At 41.8% G+C, this 19,460-nt stretch overlaps 1 protein-coding gene across 3 annotated transcripts in view; it reads left to right on the plus strand.

The window, feature by feature from the left end:
* E2F3 (E2F transcription factor 3) overlaps positions 1–14,904 on the plus strand; it is a 91,463-nt gene extending 76,559 nt beyond the window's left edge. For 2 of the 3 annotated variants that reach the window (XM_063725374.1, XM_063725375.1), the window contains exons 2-7: positions 1,019–1,130; positions 2,397–2,598; positions 3,920–4,078; positions 7,875–7,989; positions 9,300–9,435; positions 11,355–14,904. In XM_063725374.1, the coding sequence (XP_063581444.1) occupies positions 1,019–1,130; positions 2,397–2,598; positions 3,920–4,078; positions 7,875–7,989; positions 9,300–9,435; positions 11,355–11,617 (987 nt within the window). In that variant the 3' untranslated portion in view covers positions 11,618–14,904. Of the gene's footprint in view, positions 1–1,018; positions 1,131–2,378; positions 2,599–3,919; positions 4,079–7,874; positions 7,990–9,299; positions 9,436–11,354 lie in introns of all 3 variants that reach the window. The other variant, XM_054557267.2, reaches the window with a different exon arrangement.
* The last annotated feature ends 4,556 nt before the right edge of the window (positions 14,905–19,460 follow it).

The raw sequence follows: 19,460 nt of genomic DNA on the forward strand, positions 1-19,460 counted from the left end.
ATCTCCTCATTAGAAGAATCTGCCTGAAAATGAGCCTAAATACATATTTTTGTGCTGAGTGTCCAGTTGGTGCCATTTATTTTCTAAAACACCTGTCATACCCATACAATTAGTACTTAACAACTGCTTAACCATCTATCTTTTCTCTTGGACTCGAAGCCCCTTATCTATCTTGTTTGCTAAGCCCATTGCCTAGGTACCTGGAAGACACTATGTGGATATTTTAAAATTTAATTGGAGTTAAATTAAAAACTTAGATAAGGGCTTCTCATTTGCCAGGCTTGATGAGAAAATGGAGAAAGTAATACTGGTTGAAGCCCAAGACTGCATGTTTGCAGTATTTGTTTTCCCGATGAAGGACCGTTTGTAGTCTGTGACTAGTTGTGTTACGATCCAATCACCCTTTCTCTCATTGAATATACAGTATATAGAGAGAGTGATTGAAAATCTACAGAAACCCAGGCTCTGTGCCAAGCACTGGGTATACAAAGATAAATGGGAAACAGTCCCTGCCTTAAAGGAAATGAGAAACAGATAAGTCTTACAGTAATACCGAATAAGTGTTGTGATACAAATAAACACAGAGTGTTTGGGGAGCACAAGGAAGGGGGTCCAACCCAGGTCAGAGAATGGGAGATGGGCAGGAAAGACTCACTGTGGAAAGTGAATTTAAGCCTCATGGCGCCTGTGATATTCTTAGCATCCAGCCCCATGCCAGGCACATGATGTGTTGAATCAATGAACAAAGTGACTCCTGAATCTAATGCTGAAGGATCGCTGTGTTTGTCCAGCTGGGTGTGGACGGATGATCACGGCAGGTGAAGAGAGTGTGCATGACAACCCGGCCTACAATGCTAGAATCCTGGCTCTAGGGAACGACAAGATGCTGAGTGGGGTGGAGCAGAGGGGTGAGAGCTGGCATGAGCCTGCAGCATTTGGCAGGCCAGCCCACAAACTGCCTCCCTTCTTGTTCTTGTCCATATGACCGGTGACGAGAGATCGCACTTTCTTATTACAGGCAAAGCGAAGGCTGGAGCTAGGAGAAAGCGGTCATCAGTACCTCTCAGATGGTTTAAAAACCCCCAAGGGCAAAGGAAGAGCTGCACTACGAAGTCCAGATAGTCCAAAAAGTAAGGATCTTTTCATCTCTTTCCTTATTCTCCTTGGTGTGGCATTTCCAACTTTCAAAGCTTATGGCCGGAAGGATGCCAAGGTGTGAATAATTCTGGCATGTTTTGTTCTTTTTCATTTCTTTCTGTGCTTATCCAAAAAAATAAATACAATGTCAGCAGACAACCAGTGAAAGGCTACAGAGTCACACTGGTACCATAAGGGAAGGCTTCTTTTAACTGTATGCAGTTTCATTTTTCAACTCGGAATACGAGCTTTTGGCATCATTCTATATCAAATTTAATTTTAACTTCCCTTAATGGACATTGCTTCAGAGTCTGAGGCAAACTGGATGTCCACGGACTATGCCAGAGTCACCAGTGTCTGTGCCGACCTCAGTCTCCAGCTCAGCATATGGTAGCGTAAGAATTGATTGAGCCCAATAAATTGCAGGCTGTTTCTCTTTCTATCAAATACTATTACCGTTTCTTGTGGGAGACAGAGAAACATAGGTTAGAAATAGCCAACTAGTCCCATTATGTATGTGTTTGCATTTAACATAAGGGCTAAATTAGACTTTGTTCTCTCTCTTCCTGTAGTTCATGCATTAGGCAATCCACAGATTGTGTGACACTAAATTAAAACCTTGACCTGTGCACCTATGGGGGAACAAGTACAATATTAAGTAAGGAAATTTCCTTTAAGAGAGATGGGGAGATTTGGCAGAAGACTTTTCCAGGTAATTATTTATCAAAATGAAGCATTATTTGGAAAATTGGTGAACAGGTGATAAACGCGCACACAGATACCAGAGCCTGAAAGGCCATTTGAGATGGGTCTGTTTAAGACCTTGTCCTGCAGTGCTAGTGAGACTCATAGCCTGGCTCCATCACCATAGGCCTCATGTGTGCTGGTCCCCTGAGGCCACAGCACTCTTTCATTCATTTGACAGATATTTTTTAGCACCTGCTATGTGTAAATTCTTCATTAGAGCCAGGGAATAGTGTAAGCCAAGGTGGAAACTCTTGAGAAATTCAAGGTGAAATGCTTTAATCAAACCCTGGAATTTTTACCATCCCTTCCTGTTCTAATAAAAAACTTTCATAGCTTTCTATGACTTGCCAACAACAACAGCAACGACAGCCTTGCTTCAGATACTAATACTTTGGCTGCAGTGGGAAAGAGAGCTTGCTTGACTGCAAAGACACCCTTCATTTCTTTACCTTTCCCCCTATCCCCCACCCGCTCGGTTTTTGTTTTTCTTTAAGCTCCAAAATCTCCCTCAGAAAAAACGCGGTATGATACGTCTCTTGGTCTGCTCACCAAGAAGTTCATTCAGCTCCTGAGCCAGTCACCCGATGGGGTCTTGGATTTGAACAAGGCAGCAGAAGTGCTAAAAGTGCAAAAGAGAAGGATTTATGATATCACCAACGTTCTGGAAGGCATCCACCTCATTAAGAAGAAGTCTAAAAACAACGTCCAATGGATGTGAGTAGGAGTCCTCCCCATGCCCCGGCTCTGAGGGGGTCATTTCAAACTGCCTGGTTTCTTAGTTCCCGCTTTCACATCCACGCCCACACATTCTTTTCTTTTCTGTCCTACTGTTTTCTTCTCTCTCGTTCTCTCTTCCCTCCTCAGCTTCTAAGCCAGAAGTTCGAAGTCTCTTTACAAAGAGACTTTGTTTAGATACTGTCAGAGATAAAAGGATTTATAGTTGATGAGCATCCAGCAAGGGCATCCTTAAAGAGGTCCCTGCAATTGGAAAGTAGACTGCTGTTCGTCTGTTAGGTGGATGTCTGTGTGCACCCACATGTGTATCTGACAGATGTGTACACGTCTTCAGCTTGTTTCGAATAAGAATCTGGAGATGATGGCTTATGGGTTATCTATGTGTATATGTACAACTGCGTAGTTACAGAATATCTTTATCCATGGTTCTCATAGCAGATTAACTCACTTTCTGGGTAAATTAAGGCAAGACTTAAATGCCTCCGTTTTGTCTGTAGAGCGGGGATGGTAGCGTGATACTTATACACCCACACGTTTGCTTACATATGTAATATATTTTGTGAATTTTAGAGCATCTAAATAGCTACTATAAGCACAGTAGTGAATTATTAAAGCATTTTGGAAGGAATAATCCTGTTACAGGAGGGCTTTGAAAAACACTAATTCAGATAGAAGATGAATAGGCACCTTTTTTGCACTTTTTAAAATTTTGTTGACAGTTTAGTGACCCATTTTGGCCTCTGGTTTAGAGAAACATATTGTGTGCTGGTCTCAGTTCTTGCATACATCACATACATCTGTCTCCTTTACTTTCTTTTCTTTTTAGTTGTTGGTATAAGACCCTCAGTAATTACCTGGGTTTTTGATGCTGTTTTGGATGGGTTTTTGTTTTTTTGTTTTTAATTTTGAACCATTCCATCTTCTCTGTCTTTCTCTATCTTTTTATCCTTTTTCCCCTTTCTTCCCCCACCACCTGGGAGCCATGGGGCAAGGGAGGAAGGTGGTTGCCTTCTTTTGCCTTCTGAATTTGAACCTTCTGAAGAAGTAGACCTCCCCTGGAGGAAAGAATCCTGAAAATAGCAGTGCGCTTTCACTAAATCTCTATGCTTTGAAAAGTGCAGAACTGTATTTATGAAAAAAATATATATACATATATATATGTATAAATGTTCTAATTTTAACACTTGGCTAACAAGCAATGTGACCTCCTATGTCAAGAGGAGACATTTACCCAAAGGATCATTTCTCCTTCCCCTCCCTCCCATAAGTAGCCATGAAGAGTCTGTGTTTGGGTTTCTAGGGGCTGCAGTCTGTCTGAGGATGGGGGCATGCTGGCCCAGTGTCAAGGCCTGTCAAAAGAAGTGACCGAGCTCAGTCAGGAAGAGAAGAAATTAGATGAACTGATCCAAAGCTGCACCCTGGACCTCAAACTGTTAACCGAGGATTCAGAGAATCAAAGATATCCTTTGTGCCGCCGGTTCTCTGGGGGTTAGTGCTTCCTAGACTATTTCCAGAGTTGATAATCTGACTTACGCACGAGGTAGATTATTATTCTGATGTCATGCAAATGAGTACCTGTGTGCCTGCTTGTGTGTGTGTGTGTGTATGCGCGTGTGTGTGCAAACCTAGTTAGCTTTGCCTAAAAAATCAGTATTTATGGTAAGATAGTCACCAACTCCATCCTATTATTATCTATTTTGATACCAGGTGGGAACTGTTTTTTAAAGCATTTTTTCATGTGTGGTTGAGACATATGGGTACACTCGTAGCGTAAGCCCACACTATTAAAAGATACATAAGGTGTCAGTATTAATATTAATGACAACACTAAGCAGATTCGTCTTTGGCTTCCCAGATTTTTGGTGGGTGTTAGCTGTCACTGTTGGGGTTCTCACATTCTATTTTCTTTTCATCAGATATCGTAGCAATTGAAATTGGTTGAATCTATCTGATTGGGCTATAGTTGAAGGGCTTGAAAGAGTAAAGAAAAATCATACTATAACTCTTAAAGTGCATTCTGCTGATTCCCAATACAAAAACTGATTTCAAAAGCACCCCAAGACCTGAGAAACCCCTCTCAATTCATCTGTTCCACTACAAACATTAGTCCTTGGAAATAAAAATACAAAAGATCAGTTCTTGTTCTCAACTTCCTGACAATCTATTGATGATCTCAGGAAAACTTGCTCTTCATCATCTCACTACAGACAAAGTAAGAGAGAGATTGCCTCATTATGTCAAACAAGACTTGCCAATATTCTCAGTTATTAGAAGAAGACAAAAAAAATACTGTAAGTTATCCCAGCTCTAGTTTTCTTTCCAAACTTCTGATGATTCCATATCTACCATTATTTGACAAAAAATAAAATATGTTCTGCCCAGATTCTTCTAGTGTCTCATCTTTAACAGACTCCCCCTTGGAGAATATGGAGATATTTATTTTCTTCCAATGTTGGCAGTTTTTCAAACCTGCAATTGTTCCTTTCCTGTTGACCAAAGAATTAACCTTGTCAGCCGATAATTAGTGAGATGGAAGAGAGGTGTAGTGATTTGGACCCCCAGTGGTGGGCAGAGTGGGTTTACAGGGGAAGAAACCAACAGTTGGGCTGTTTCATTCATTGGTTGGGAGCCCCACTGTGGAAGAGATGGGTGGTTATATGTGATTGGCAGCCTTCCGGGACATGTGGCTTATGGCATTGTCACCTATATTAGCTTCCTCTGGGGCCTTTGTTGCAGAAAATGAAAGCTTCCTTGCAGGGAACTTTGAACCCAAGGAATAAATTCAGGAGGGAGCCACAAAGGAAGCACTTTTAAGTTTGTAAGATTAGAAAATATATTTGCACAATTTATTTCAGTTCACCATTCAGTTCCGAAATTGGTACAGCTTGTTCACAAATGTGTTGAAATTTTCCTTCCTGCAGCATGTTGAGTAATTGTAGATGAGTTTTTCTTTTACACTTGATCTTAGCCAAAAGGCCAAGAAGCGATGAGTTTTTATTTTAATAAGTTCTTGTCATACAGCTTTTTGACAGTGAGCTGTAGTGTAAGTACCTGGTTGTCAGTTTTTTCCAGGGTTCTCAGTAAAAAATCAGAACTTCCTGGCCCTCTATAAAGGCATCAGTTGGCTTCTTTGATGGGTTATGTAGTGACCTAAAACCCAGAATCCTGCAAGAGCAGCCACTACAAGCTCAACACTGAATTAGCCATCATCTCAACTGTAAAGATTTGAAGGAGATAGTCTGTGATAGATCCCCTACATGTGTATGCAGATTTCGTGTGAATGTGCTTTTTTTCTGGAGTAGAAGTTCCATAGCTGCATTGAGTTTCTAATAAGAAGCTACTACAGCCAGACACGGTGGCTCACGCCTGTAATCCCAGCTACTCGGGAGGCTGAGGTAGGAGAATCGCTTGAACCTGGGAGACAGGTGGCAGTGAGCTGAGATCGTGCCACTGCACTCCAGCCTTGGTGACAGAGTGGGACTCCGTCTCAAAAAAAAAAAAAAAAAAGCTACTATCGTAAAGGACATGATTTATTCTAGGGTCTCTAAGCCCCCCCTCCTTTTTTTATATTAAACATATTAGATCACAGACTCTTTCAGCCATTAAATACATTATACTACCTGCTGAAATGCCTTCATTGGTTTATTACTTGCTGTTTTATCCTAGGAATTTTTTGTGGGTTCATATAAAAAATAATAACTGGCTAAAGATATTGTACATTAATTGTTTACTCCATGTCCCTTATATAAGAAAGCCATGCAGACTTTTCTCTTTTCATGCCAAGTGTCAAGGTCACTTGAATACTCTTGTCATGTCGTAAGTACCATATTCTTTCATGATAGCCTTTTAGGCTTGGCTGTCAGGACATTTAAAAGAATTGTTCAGTGCTTAGAAAAAACGACCAAGGCCGGGCGCCGTGGCTTACACCTGTAATCCCAGCACTTTGGGAGGCTGGAGGCAGGCAGATCACTTGAGTGCAGGAGTTCAAGACCAGCCTGGGCAACAGGGTGAAACCCCATCTCTACTAAAAATAAAAAAATTGTCTAGGTGTGGTGGTACACGCCTGTAGTCCCATCTGTTTGGGAGGCTGAGGCATGAGAATCATTTAACCCCGGAGACGGAGGTTGCAGTGAGGTGAGATTGGGCCACTGAACTCCAGCCTGGGTGACAGAGCAAGATTCTGTCTCAAAAAGAAAAAAGAAATAACTACCAAGAATACTGAGATATTATTCTTTTCTCTTTTCCTAAATCAGTGTTTCTCAAATTCATTCAAGTCGCAGAGCACCTGGAAACTGCTTTCTTCCTCATGAACACTGAAATATTGATAGAGTTAATATAGTATCACACAAAGGATAATTTTTCTAACAGAAATAATGACACTTTTTTCTGTAGGCGCTGTCTGCCTGAGCAGTATTCTGAGTTCCTCCACTAATATATTTGTTACTTATTTATTTATTTGGTGGCTGCTGACACTTGCTTATAGATAGAAGTAACTGGAGTTTCAAAAAAATTATGGCTAATAGAGATTACATTTTTTTTTCCTGCAAATTGGAATCTGCCGTCATTCAGTTTGAGTGACAGAACACTTTATTGGAGTTCATGGAATGCCTGTGCTACAAAGGACCCTGGCTTCAAGATAAAATTTCTGACCACTTAGTTTTTGATTTTCATATGCTCATTTATTTTAACTATTCTGTTTCTATGTTTAATATTTTAAATAGCCATAGTCTTTTTAGAAATGGGTAGGATAAAGCTATTCATTTCTTTAGTTGTTTTGAGTGTCAACCAGAAATGAAGATTCATGGGAGACCCTAAACATTTGCAGATCCAGAAGGGGAGACATGCGCATACTTTTTTGAGAAGGAGTCTCGCTCTGTCACCCAGGCTGGAGTGCAGTGGCGTGATCTCAGCTCACTGCCAGCTCCGCCTCCTGGGTTCACGCCATTCTCCTGCCTCAGCCTCCCAAGTAGCTGGGACTACAGGCGCCCACCACCACACCTGGCTAGTTTTTTGTATTTTTAGTAGAGACGAGGTTTCACCGTGTTAGCCAGGATGGTCTCGATCTCCTGACCTCGTGATCTGCCAGCCTCGGCCTCCCAAAGTGCTGGGATTACAGGCGTGAGCCACCGCGCCTGGCCATATATGCATACTTCTAAGTCATAAAATACTTTAAAATTTTCCTTGCATCTATTTTGTCATTTTCATCATACTTATATCTGAGGTAATTAGATGGAAGATTCCTTGACACTCTTTACGTTAGCTTATGTTACATATCAAGATATTCGAAAAATTAGTGGCCTTAAAGACCAAACTGTTATAGTTGTGAAAGCCCCTCCAGAAACAAGACTTGAAGTGCCTGACTCAATAGAGGTAAGGAGACAGCGTCTTTGTTCATCTGCAAAGATCTTTTTGGAATGCCTGAAATTGAATGACTCATTGACTCATAGTTAAAATCTGTCCCCCTCCTATGAACTTCTTGGTTCTTTCCCATTTATTTTACTTAACCATGCATTTTAAAACATTTCAGTGGTTTGATGTTCACTGAGTATTCAAACAACCTAACTTTGACCTAGCAGGATGTTCAGTTCAAAGTGGTATACGCTACCCTGTCCCTCTTGTACTTTCTCTTTTTCATAATTTGTCATCAGATGGTTTTGATCCATTTGAATCACTTTGGAAAGTTTATATTGATTATCCTTTATACAGTCCCTACCACAAACAGATATATAAATGTTTTAAAGTCTCTTCCTAACTTATAACATTTTGAGAGATCAAATGGGGCTTTGGGTTAGCTGATAGACTAGAATATTGTAAGAAAGTAGGGGGCATATTTTTATAATTTTCAGATATAGTTGGATAATAGAGGCCTAGACTACAACTATAACATAAAGAGTTGTAGTAAAAAGAAAATGCATAGGAGATAAAAAGAGAATGAAAGTTACACGCTTCCATCTAGGGTAGACTTCTTACCTTAAAAGATAATAATAGCTCTTTGACCTAAATGAAAAAGATTTTTAAATGTTAGTACGCTGCATTCTCTTAACAGATGCAGTTCCTAGCACTTAAGAATACTATTCATCAGTATACAGTTCAACATGAAAAAGTCCTACCATAAAGGAACAATAACATGGAAATACTGAATTTGGAACACTTAAAGGACCTTGTAATAATTTGCAGAAAAAGAATATATCCAAAGAACACAATTCACCTCACCCATTGCGCTATTTTCAGAATGACTCCCCTCTCCCTCAAGCCCCCCCAAAAGAGTTTTCTTTCTCTAGGGCAGGACTCAGCAAACTTTTTCATTGAAGTGCCAGGTAGATAGTAGATATTTTTGGTTTTGCGAGCTGTACAGCCTGTGTCTAGACTATTCAACTGTGCACCTCTGACATTGTAATATGAAAACAGCCAGAGGCAATAATAAACAATGGGAATGGGTGTGACTCTCTTCCAATAAAACTTTATTTACAAAGCCACTTGGTGAACTGGATTTGGCCCTTAGGCTGTGGTTTGCTGACCCCTGCTCTAGAGGATGACAGTCTTTCATAGAGTTGAACTAGTAGGGAAAAAGCAAGTGAAAAATGAACATTATTCTTACTTTCCATTTTTAGATAAGAATTACTATGGCTTTTATTTCTAAAAGAACTTCTGATTCGAACTTCTCCCACTTCTGTTCATAGAGCCTACAAATACATTTGGCAAGTACCCAAGGGCCCATTGAGGTTTACTTATGTCCAGAAGAGACTGAAACACACAGTCCAATGAAAACAAACAACCAAGACCACAATGGGAATATCCCTAAACCCGCTTCCAAAGGTAAAAACTCCTCTTTGGTCTTTTAGAAACTATGTTGAAAATGAGGGTGACTAGAACCATCTGTATTGGAACTACAAGCCTAGGCAAGAAACACAAACTTCTATTGGTATTAGGTAACATGTTTTAAAAGACATTCTGACTGGTTTGCAGAAGAAAATAATGATTTGGGAAAAACGGCTCCTTCACCCACTTATGGAGTCGCTTCAGGCTTTTGCTATTGGCAGAGAACTTTCCTTGCAGCATTTTTGAAAACCAGCTAAAGTGAGGAGCAAAGCTGTGAACTATCTTGTTGGATCATCAGAGACACTTGGCCACACACCTTTGAATCACACTGCAGAGCTCATCAGAGAGGGAAATGAAAAAGGTTTGAGGAGAAAAGGCTTTGTTGGAGAATTTTTGTCTTATTTTCCCACCCAGTGAGATGGGGAAAGGATATGGGAGGAGAACCCTAGGAAAGTAAGTCTTGCCAGGCGCGGTGGCTCACACCTGTAATCCCAGCACTTTGGGAGGCCGAGGCAGGCGGATCACAAGGTCAGGAGATCGAGACCGTCCCGGCCAACACAGTGAAACCCTGTCTCTACTAAAAATACAAAAATTAGCTGGGCATGGTGGCACGTGCCTGTGATCGCTGCTACTCGGGAGGCTGAGGCAGGAGAATCACTTGAACCAGGGAGTCAGAGGTTGCAGTGAGCCAAGATCCGCCACTGCACTCCAGCCTGGCAACAGAGCGAGACTCCATCTCAAAAAAAGAAAAGAAAATAAAAGAAATCTAACTTCTCCTTCCCGCTCTGCAAAGAGCAAAGGAAGCTCTTTGCAGTATATATTTTTCCATTTCCTAGCTTGAGGAGATATATATGCAATTTTTTTCCTTAGTGTCTCCCTATATAGCAGCAAGAATAAGGGTGATTTAAGTGAATAAGTCTGATTTAATACTGAGCAAAAGTACATCACCTGAAATGGTAAAACAAAAGGCCGTCTTTCTTCACCACAGAAATCCAAAGTGGATATGTCTTATTGTATGTATTTTTAGAGATCTTTTTAATAAGCAGGTTGTTCAAAAAAGACTGAGTTAAAATCAGTGAATTCTGCATGTAGTCCCAGCTACAGGGAGGCTGGGGTGGCAGGATCACTTGAGCCCAGGAGTTCGAGGTTAGAGTGAGCTATGCTTGCCTGTGAATAGCCACTGCACTCCAGCATAGACAACATAGCAAGACGCCGTCTCTTAAAAAAAAAAAGTTCTTTTTTCAGTTGGTGAGTTTCTACTAGGAAGCCAACTTTTCAGTATGTATATATTGTTTTGTTTTGATTTTCTTAAAACAATGACTAGATAGCAGAGAGAAGTTTTTGAACTTGTTATCCTCTCATCATTGAAGCTATTTGCATTCGTGTTTATTGACAGTAGTTATTTGAAAAATGAGTGAGTAGACTAGGGCCAAAGAAAGATGGCCAGGCATGGTGGCTCACACCTGTAATTTCAGCACTTTGGGAGGCCGAGGAAGGCAGATCACTTGAGCCCAGGAGTTCGAGACCAGACTGGGCAACATGGCAAAACCCTGTCTCTACAAAAAAAGATTAACCAGGCATGGTGGCTCACACCTGGAGTCCCAGCTACTTGGGAGGCTGAGGTGGGAGGGTCCCTTGAACCCAGAAGTTCAAGACTGCAGTGAGTCATGATCACACCACTGCACTCCAGCCAAAAGAATAAGACCCTGTCTCAAAAATTAAAAGGGGGAGTGGGGTGGCAAGGAACTTTTTTGTACCTGTTAGCATAAAAGGTGATCTGCATCATAAAGTCGTCTCATTGTCATTATTAGCGGAAGGTACGTGCTTTTTTCTAACAGCAACATTTACATTCTTCCAGAAAAATTCATTTGATTTTTCTAACTTATTTTTTGTTTCCACCGATGTTTTCCTTTCAGACTTGGCTTCAACCAACTCAGGACATAGCGATTGCTCAATTTCTATGGGAAATCTTTCTCCTCTGGCCTCCCCAGCCAACCTCTTACAGCAGACTGAGGACCAAATTCCTTCCAACCTAGAAGGACCGTTTGTGAACTTACTGCCTCCCCTGCTGCAAGAGGACTATCTCCTGAGCCTCGGGGAGGAGGAAGGCATCAGCGATCTCTTTGACGCTTACGATTTGGAAAAGCTCCCACTGGTGGAAGACTTCATGTGTAGTTGATTATGCTTCGTGTGAACTCTCCTTAAAAACCGATATTTTTTTATCATGGAACCAGAACATCTGTCATGCAGTGTTGTCCCTTCCTACCTTCTTCCTCCAAGAGAGTATCATGAAGTAAACTACAAACTTCAGAAGAAAGCTGACATTTTAATGAATTTTTTTAAAAAATTAATAAACAAATTGTCTAAACGCACAGTTGCAGGCTCCCTTGGGAAAGCCCTGCTTTGCTCCAGGCTCCAAGATCTCCTGGCTAAGTCAGCAAGTGAGAAAATGTGCAATCAGGTGTCTCTCACCCCGACTTTTCCTTCCTCCTTCCTCCCCGGATTGGCTTGCTGTGCCTGACGGATGGGCTGTAGAATGGGGTCTGGCCACCTGGCCCGCTGGGAAACAGCAATCTTCCTTAATAGCATTTCAAGCCGTGCCTTCTCCGCAGAATGCATGTCTTTGGGGTCTGCTAATATGGAATGGAACTGCAGCAAATGCAAACTTGAAGTCATGCAAAAGTATGAAATGGATTTCTTCAGCTCTTCTTAGGAATATTTAAATTACTGTCATAATTCAGTTTAAGCTATGAACTGTGTGTCCCAGTAGGAGGTCAAGAAAACCTCCACAGCCTTCTGGATGAAGAACCTGTTTTCAAATACACTTGTTGCAGATACAGAAGACTAGTAGAGTTCTGCCACTCTAAGCTGTTGTGGATTTTCCTGTCTCCATGAACCACTCCCATTCCCCTGTCCCCAATGTGTTTGTGGGTTTCCAGTTGATTTGTAGCAAATGCCTACTTAGTTCTTTGTGGATTGTTTTAGACTTTTTATTTTTTTAGCTGCCATTTAAGCATTCCTGTGGCACCCATCACCATTTCAATTTAATTGTTTACTTTGAAGCGGTTTTTGCAAATTCATATTACTTAAGCAGAGGGAGAGAACCTCTACTGATCAGAGCATCTAAACCTGTGTGATCTAAGGTTTATCAGCCTCTGCAAGGAGCTTTGTCCCATCGTGCTTCCATTCCCAGGAGGGGGAGCTTGGAGCAAATCAGTCCTGGGGCTTGCTGACATGGGTGGCCCATTGGAAAGGAGAACCAGGTCAGATGATGTAACAGCCCCAGGGAGCAGCAGGCATGGGTCCCTCCATCCTTGGGCTTCCCGGGCCCCTGTGACAGGGGAAAGGGCTCTCTTACACCGCACTCAGGGAGACCACTTCTCAGGATGGGGTCAGATGGAGAGACCTCTAGGGAGAAAGACATCCCCATTGTGTGAGTGGCATTTCCTTAAGCTGGCAGGAACAGGGAGCAGCCCTGTGTCGGGGGCTGGAATGGTTCTGGCCAGACCCCGTTCCCCTTCCTCTATGAAGGAATAAGTTGGACCAAGGGAAGTCGGGGACGTAGAAAATGAAGCAAAACAATGCCAGGGCATCTCCCGCTTTACTCTTCAGGAATGGTGTCCCAAGTTGGAGGCTTTGTGTCAGCTGCAAATCCTACCAGTTATGTCCAAGAATGGCTTTCCCTTGGGCAGATGGCAGTGGCCATCTCCCGCTGGGAATATGGCGTAGTATCTCTGGTCCATTCTTTGGATGTTAAGGACTGCGGGAATGAGGGAGTCAGATAAAGAACAAACCTCGAAACGAACAGTTAAATTGAAATGCTATGTGCCTGACCCAATGGTAGGCACATAGTAGGCACTCAACTCATATGTTTAATTGAATTGAAAATATCCCTTAGGAAAAAAAAAAAAAAAACACAAAAAACCACAAGAGCCCCAGCCAGTTTACTCCAGGTAGATTTCCACAATATGCAAAGTGGTGGTGGGGTCAAGACAGATGACACCAGCACTTTAAACTCTTTGTGTGGGTATGTGTGGGTGTATGTTTGGGAAGAAAAACAAAGGTGCAGACTATCTTCCTTTTTTCTTCTTCAGCCTCCATCCCTGGCCTCCTCCCCTCACACACACTGGACTTGGTACAAAATGTCGGTGTGGTCCTAGATGAAGCATTGGGGTGGGGGAGGGAGAGGGAGCTTTGTGTTAAGTGCCTACTGGAAATGCACTGTGGGGTTTTTTCCTGTATGGGAAACCATTTATGCCAAGCTTTTCCCCATTTCCCATATTTATCTCATCTGGTTAGCTGCCTCTGCTTCCAGCTTTGTGTAATTCTCTTTGCCAGCTGCACAAAGCTGATTTTTTCCAAAGTCTAAAGACTGAGCTCACCTGGCTAGATTGTTGTGTGTTTTGTTGAATTTTTTCATAATGTAATGCCATATTTATTGTTTTAAAAATGAAAGGAATACTAATAAGTCTTAAAAGTTCCTTCAAGCATAAGATTTTTTTCCAGTTACTGGGCTTAACTGGTGTACATTAATTAGATGTCCATACTGTATTTTGTTTGCATTAAGTAATTTTCTTTTTGACTTAGTATCCGGCACACAAAGTGGGTTAGTACTACAGTATTTGCGTTACCTTAAGTACTAAGTATGCAGGTTTCCTGGTACCATTGAGTTGCTGCTATTAAAGCTCACACACGAAATGGCTAAAAGTTACAAGAGTGCAAATTATGACTGCGTGAGCCTTAGAAAATAAAATGTATAAAGGGCAACATATGAGCTGTCAAACAGTGTTAGGAATGTGTTTATATGTACAGAGTTGTGCATAGCAATCGTTTTATTTAAGTTGATATGTAGTCTACTCACATTTTCATTATTTAGCAATTTTGTACAAAAATAGCAATTAATTTGTAAACACTGCCAGAATACTTTCTAGCTGGTTTGTAATTTTTTAAGAGTGTTATTTTGTTTTTGTTTTTCTGTTCTTTGTTGTGGTTCTTGTTTTCATTTTTGTTGTACGTGTAGATCTGTAAATAAAATTGCAGTATTTAAAGCTTAAGCTTTCAGGAAAAAGAAAATAAGAATTCAGTGTGTGCATGACAACTCGTGTGTATGAGAAGGAGGGATATGAAGGAAGATGGCTTGCAGAGTAAGTTGGGTGGCAATTGTCAGGGTGTGGGAATTTCTTTTCCTACGGGGTACGTGATTTTGTAAAAAGGAAGTATTTCTCCCAAAATTGGGAGTAGGCAAACTACTAATCAGTTTAGCTTTGTGTTGTATGCTAGTTTAAAAAAGAAAATATGTAATATAATGTAAAAAAAAACAACAAAAAAAAGCTTTTATGATGGATTTTGTAAATAGATTTGTTACAGGGTGACCTGTTCTAGCTGTGATCTTACCACTTCAAATGGGTGTAATTTGAATAAATTTTGTATGGTAAAGGATCAATAAAATGATTTTTTTTAAGAGTTCAGGCTTGTGGATGGGTTTTCTTTAATATTATCTTATGCTCCTCTATTAACTGAATTTTTTTTTTCTTTTTCTTTTTTTTTTTTTTGTTTTTTGTTTTTTGTTTTTTGAGGTAGAGTCGATCACTCTCACCCAGGCTGGAGTGCAATGGCGCAATCTCGGTTCACTGCAACCTCCACCTCCCAGGATCAAGCGATTCACCTGCCTCAGCCTCCTGAGTAGCTAGGACTACAGACACCCGCCACCACGACTGGCTAATTTTTGTATTTTGAGTAGAGACGGAGTTTCACCATGTTGGCCAGGCTGGTCTCGAACTCCTGACATTAGGTGATCCGCCTGCCTTGGCCTCCCAAAGTCTGGGATTACAGGCATGAGCCACCGCGCCCAGCCTATTAATTGAATTTTTTAAAACATTCTTAAACAAGTTAAGGAGAAAGGCTAAACAAAAGCTTAAAACATCGTTTGCCTTACACGGTATTTGGGACTCAGAACGTTCAGCAAATATTTGGTGACCACTTCCGGTGTGCTCTGCACCCTCTGAAGTAGAACTTACCTTGTCCATTTGACCATGTGCAGAAACCACTCGGACACTGAATAATTTTTACACTGAAAAAGTGACAAGTTTCATTCCTCATAAGGGTTATAAAGCCAATACATTTTAATTCTGAAATCTGATAATTACCTCCCATGTTCTAGATTGTGTATTTCTAGTAATGCCATCTAGGAGCAGATTTGAATTTTTTGACTGCCATGTCACACTGTTAACTCTGAACTTATCATTTAAAAACCTCAAAGTGCTATATATTGTACACACACAAAATCAATATAAAAGGGTATGAAGTTTAAAAAAAACGGGCAGGGGGGGACATTACATGCCCCTCTACGCTATTCATGCCAGAGATAATCACTGTTCGCATTTTTCTTGTATTATCTTTCTAGTCATTTTCTAGGTACATATCTGTGCATGAACATGTGTATTTTATTTTCTTTGTATTTAATTATTTATTTATTTGAGACAGAGCCTTGCTTTGTCGCCCAGGCTGCAGTGCAGTGGTGCAATCTCAGCTCACTGCAACCTCCGCCTCCTGGGTTCAAGTGATTCTCTTGCCTCAGCCTCCCGAGTAGCTGGGATTACAGGCATGCGCCACCACACCCAGCTTATTTTGTATTTTTAGTAGAGATGGAGTTTCACCATGTTGGCCAGGCTGGTCTCGAACTCTGGACCTCAGGTGATCCACCCGCCTTGGCCTCCCGAGATGGAGTTTCACCATGTTGGCCAGGCTGGTCTCGAACTCTGGACCTCAGGTGATCCACCCGCCTTGGCCTCCCAAAGTGCTGGGATTATAGGGGTCAGCCACTATGCCTGACCTATTTTGTTTTGTTTTTGTTTTTGTTTAGAGACAGGATCTCACTCTGTTGCCCAGGCTTGAGTACAGTGGCACCATCATGGCTCACTGCAGCCTCAGACTCCTGGGCTCCAGTGGTCCTTCCCGTCTCAGTCTCCTGAGTAGGTGGGACTAGTAGGCGTGCACCACCAAGCCTGGCTAATTTTTTTTTTTTTTTTTTTTTTTTTTGTGGAGATGGGGTCTTGTAATGTTGCCCAGGCTGGCCTCAAACTCCTGTCCTTAAGCAATCCTCCCCCGTCAGCCCCCAAAAGTACTGGAATTACGGTAAGCATGTGTGTTTTAACATGACTTAGCATAAGTCATACCATATATGCTGATCCGAAGCTTTTTATCGCTATGTCACATTTTTCCATGTGAGTACTTGTAGGTCGTGTTCATGCTCTTCAAAGGCTGCATACCATTCCAGTGATTTAAAAAAAAATTTTTTTTTTGTGATGAGTCTCACTCTGCTGCCCAGGCTGGAGTGTAGTGGAGTGATCTTGGCTCACTGCAACCTCTGCCTCCCAGGTTCAGGCAATTCTCATGCCTCAGCCTCCTAAGTAGCTGGGATTACAGGTGCCTGTCACCATGCCTGGCTAATTTTTGTATTTTTAGTAGAGACGGGGTTTCACTATCTTGGCCAAGTTGGTCTTGAGCTCCTGACCTCAAGTGATCCACCCTCCTCGGCTTCCGAAAGTGCTGGGATTACAGGCGTGAGCCATCGCGCCCGGCCCAAAAATGTATTTAATAATATACTTAGGTGATTTCCTGTTTGAGAGATAGTTTTGTTCATTTTGCTATTAAAAAAATGTAAAGTTTTTAGAATGCTTATGTGTCAGGTACTATATATTTTATGTGGTATAATTCTTATAACAAAATTTACTATTAGTAACATTTGATAACAGTCTCAGTGTTATATAACCATCACTTCTGTCTAGTTCCAGAAGACATTTTCATCACTCCAAAAGGAAACCTGTGTCCATAAATTAGTTACTCCCTATCCCCGACACCTTGCAGTCCCTGCTTTCTGCTTTTTTGTCCCTATGGATTCATCTGTTCTGTATGTTTCCTATAAATGGAATCATGCAAAATGTGACTTTTTGTGTTTAACTTCTTTTTTTTTTTTTTTTTTTTTGAGAGGGCGTCTCACTCTGTCGCCCAGATGGGAGTGCAGCGGCGTGATCTCGGCTCACTGCAACCTCCTCCTCCCAGGTTCAAGCGATTCTCCTGCCTCAGCCTCCAGAGTAGCTGGGACCACAGGCGCCTGCCACCACATCTGGCTAATTTTGTATTTTTAGTAGAGATGGGGTTTCGCCATTTTGGCCGGGCTGGTCTCGAACTGCTGACCTCAGGTAATGTAGACCAGATGAATTTGCATCAACCTCGTAAAAGTTGATATAGGCTGGGTGTGGCGGCTCACATCTTTAATCCCAGCATATGGGAGGCCGAGGCAGGTGGATCACCTGAGGTCAGGAGACCAGCCTGGCAAACATGGTGAAACCCCGTCTCTACTAAAAAGAAATAAATAAAAATAAAATTAGCCGGGCGTGGTGGCAGGCGCCTATAATGCCAGCCACTTGGGTGACTGAGGCAGGATGATTGCTTGAACCCAGGAGGCGGAGGTTGCAATGAGCCGAAATCACGCCATTTCACTCCAGCCTGGGCAACAGAGCAAGACTCTGTCTCAAAAACAAAAAAAAAAAAGGCCAGGCACAGTGGCTCACGCCTGTAATCCTAGTACTTTGGGAGGCCGAGGCGGGTGAATCACAAGGTCAAGAGATCGAGACCATCCTGGCCAACATGCTGAAACCCCGTCTCCACTAAAAATACAAAAATTAGCCGGGTGTGGTGGCACGCGCCTGTAGTCCTAGCCACTCAGGAGGCTGAGGCAGGAGAATCGCTTGAACCCAGGAGGCGAAGGTTGCAGTGATCCAAGATCACACTACTGCACTCCAGTCTGGTGACAGAACAAGAATCTGTCTCAAAAAAAAAAAAAAAAAAAATTAAAAAAAGTTGATATAGGACTAGGATGTTTGAATATTTTATAATTTAGAACCTTACCCAAAGTACTGCTTTAGAAATGGGTTTCACTCTGGGGAAAATTTATAAATCAGTTTCAGCAGGGAGATCCCAAGGAAAAGAGGAAGGGAGGGGAGGGAAGGAGGGAGGGAGGACTGAAGGGAGGGAGAAAAGAAGAAATCAGATCAGTCCTAGTAATATTGTGAGATACAATATAAAACTAATACAGAAAAGTGAATTGTATTCAGTGATTCAGTGGCCATTAAGGGAAACAGGGTCAGTCACTCTTTGAATGAATATAAAGTGATTGCTGGATGCCAGGAACTGTTCTAGGCGCTGGAGTCCAAATTTAAAAAGGCCTAGGTCCTGTCAGGAAGAGGAAGTTTGCAGTCTAGTGTTCGGGGAGAAACAAGTTTTAGCTAGGAGAAGCAAACCGGAAGGCCAGATGTCAAATGAGCTATTTTTCTGACTGAAGCCATTTTTGGAAGAATTGGAAAGACAGATGGTTAGAGGCAGGAATGGAAATGGAAGGCAGATGTAGCCTTGCCACTGGAAAGCTCTACAAAGCCACAGAGGTCCTGATCCAGGGTGGTTTGGAGCAATTCCCAGCCCAAGCCTGTGCATCTGAATGCAAGAGTGCTTGGAGATGACTCTCCAAGTAGGCGTGACTCAAAATAAACCAATGGATTCCCTTTCTAGGATCAAGGAACTGGGGAGCCCCAATCTAGATCTAATCTATAACCATGATATGAAAGAAAATGACAAAATTAAATTGTAGGTTATACACCGGGATATTAAGAAGAATTTCTGCACTGACTACATAGACTTCATCAGCCTGGAGTCAATCAGATGTTAAGGAAGTGACACTCATAGCAGGAAGTTACAGTGTTCCATAGAATACAAACGGCAAGTCTTTCTCGTTGTGCCCCTAAATCTGGGACTTGAAGACTGAGAGTTAAACAGAATTTATTAAATGTATTCTGAAATGTTTAGAACACCAGGCATTACTCTTATGCATTTTGCGTGTGAAGAGCACTATCAAAAAGTTCTGGAGTTCCTGATGCTGAAGTGTTTGGCAAGTGCTGTGGAAAAGAGAGAAGGGACAAAGTTGCATATAATCAGGGACTTGCCACAGAAGCAACACTGGAAACTCC

This window comes from Pongo abelii, chromosome 5 (assembly GCF_028885655.2).
Source record: "Pongo abelii isolate AG06213 chromosome 5, NHGRI_mPonAbe1-v2.0_pri, whole genome shotgun sequence".
NCBI classification, from domain to species: Eukaryota; Metazoa; Chordata; class Mammalia; order Primates; family Hominidae; genus Pongo; species Pongo abelii.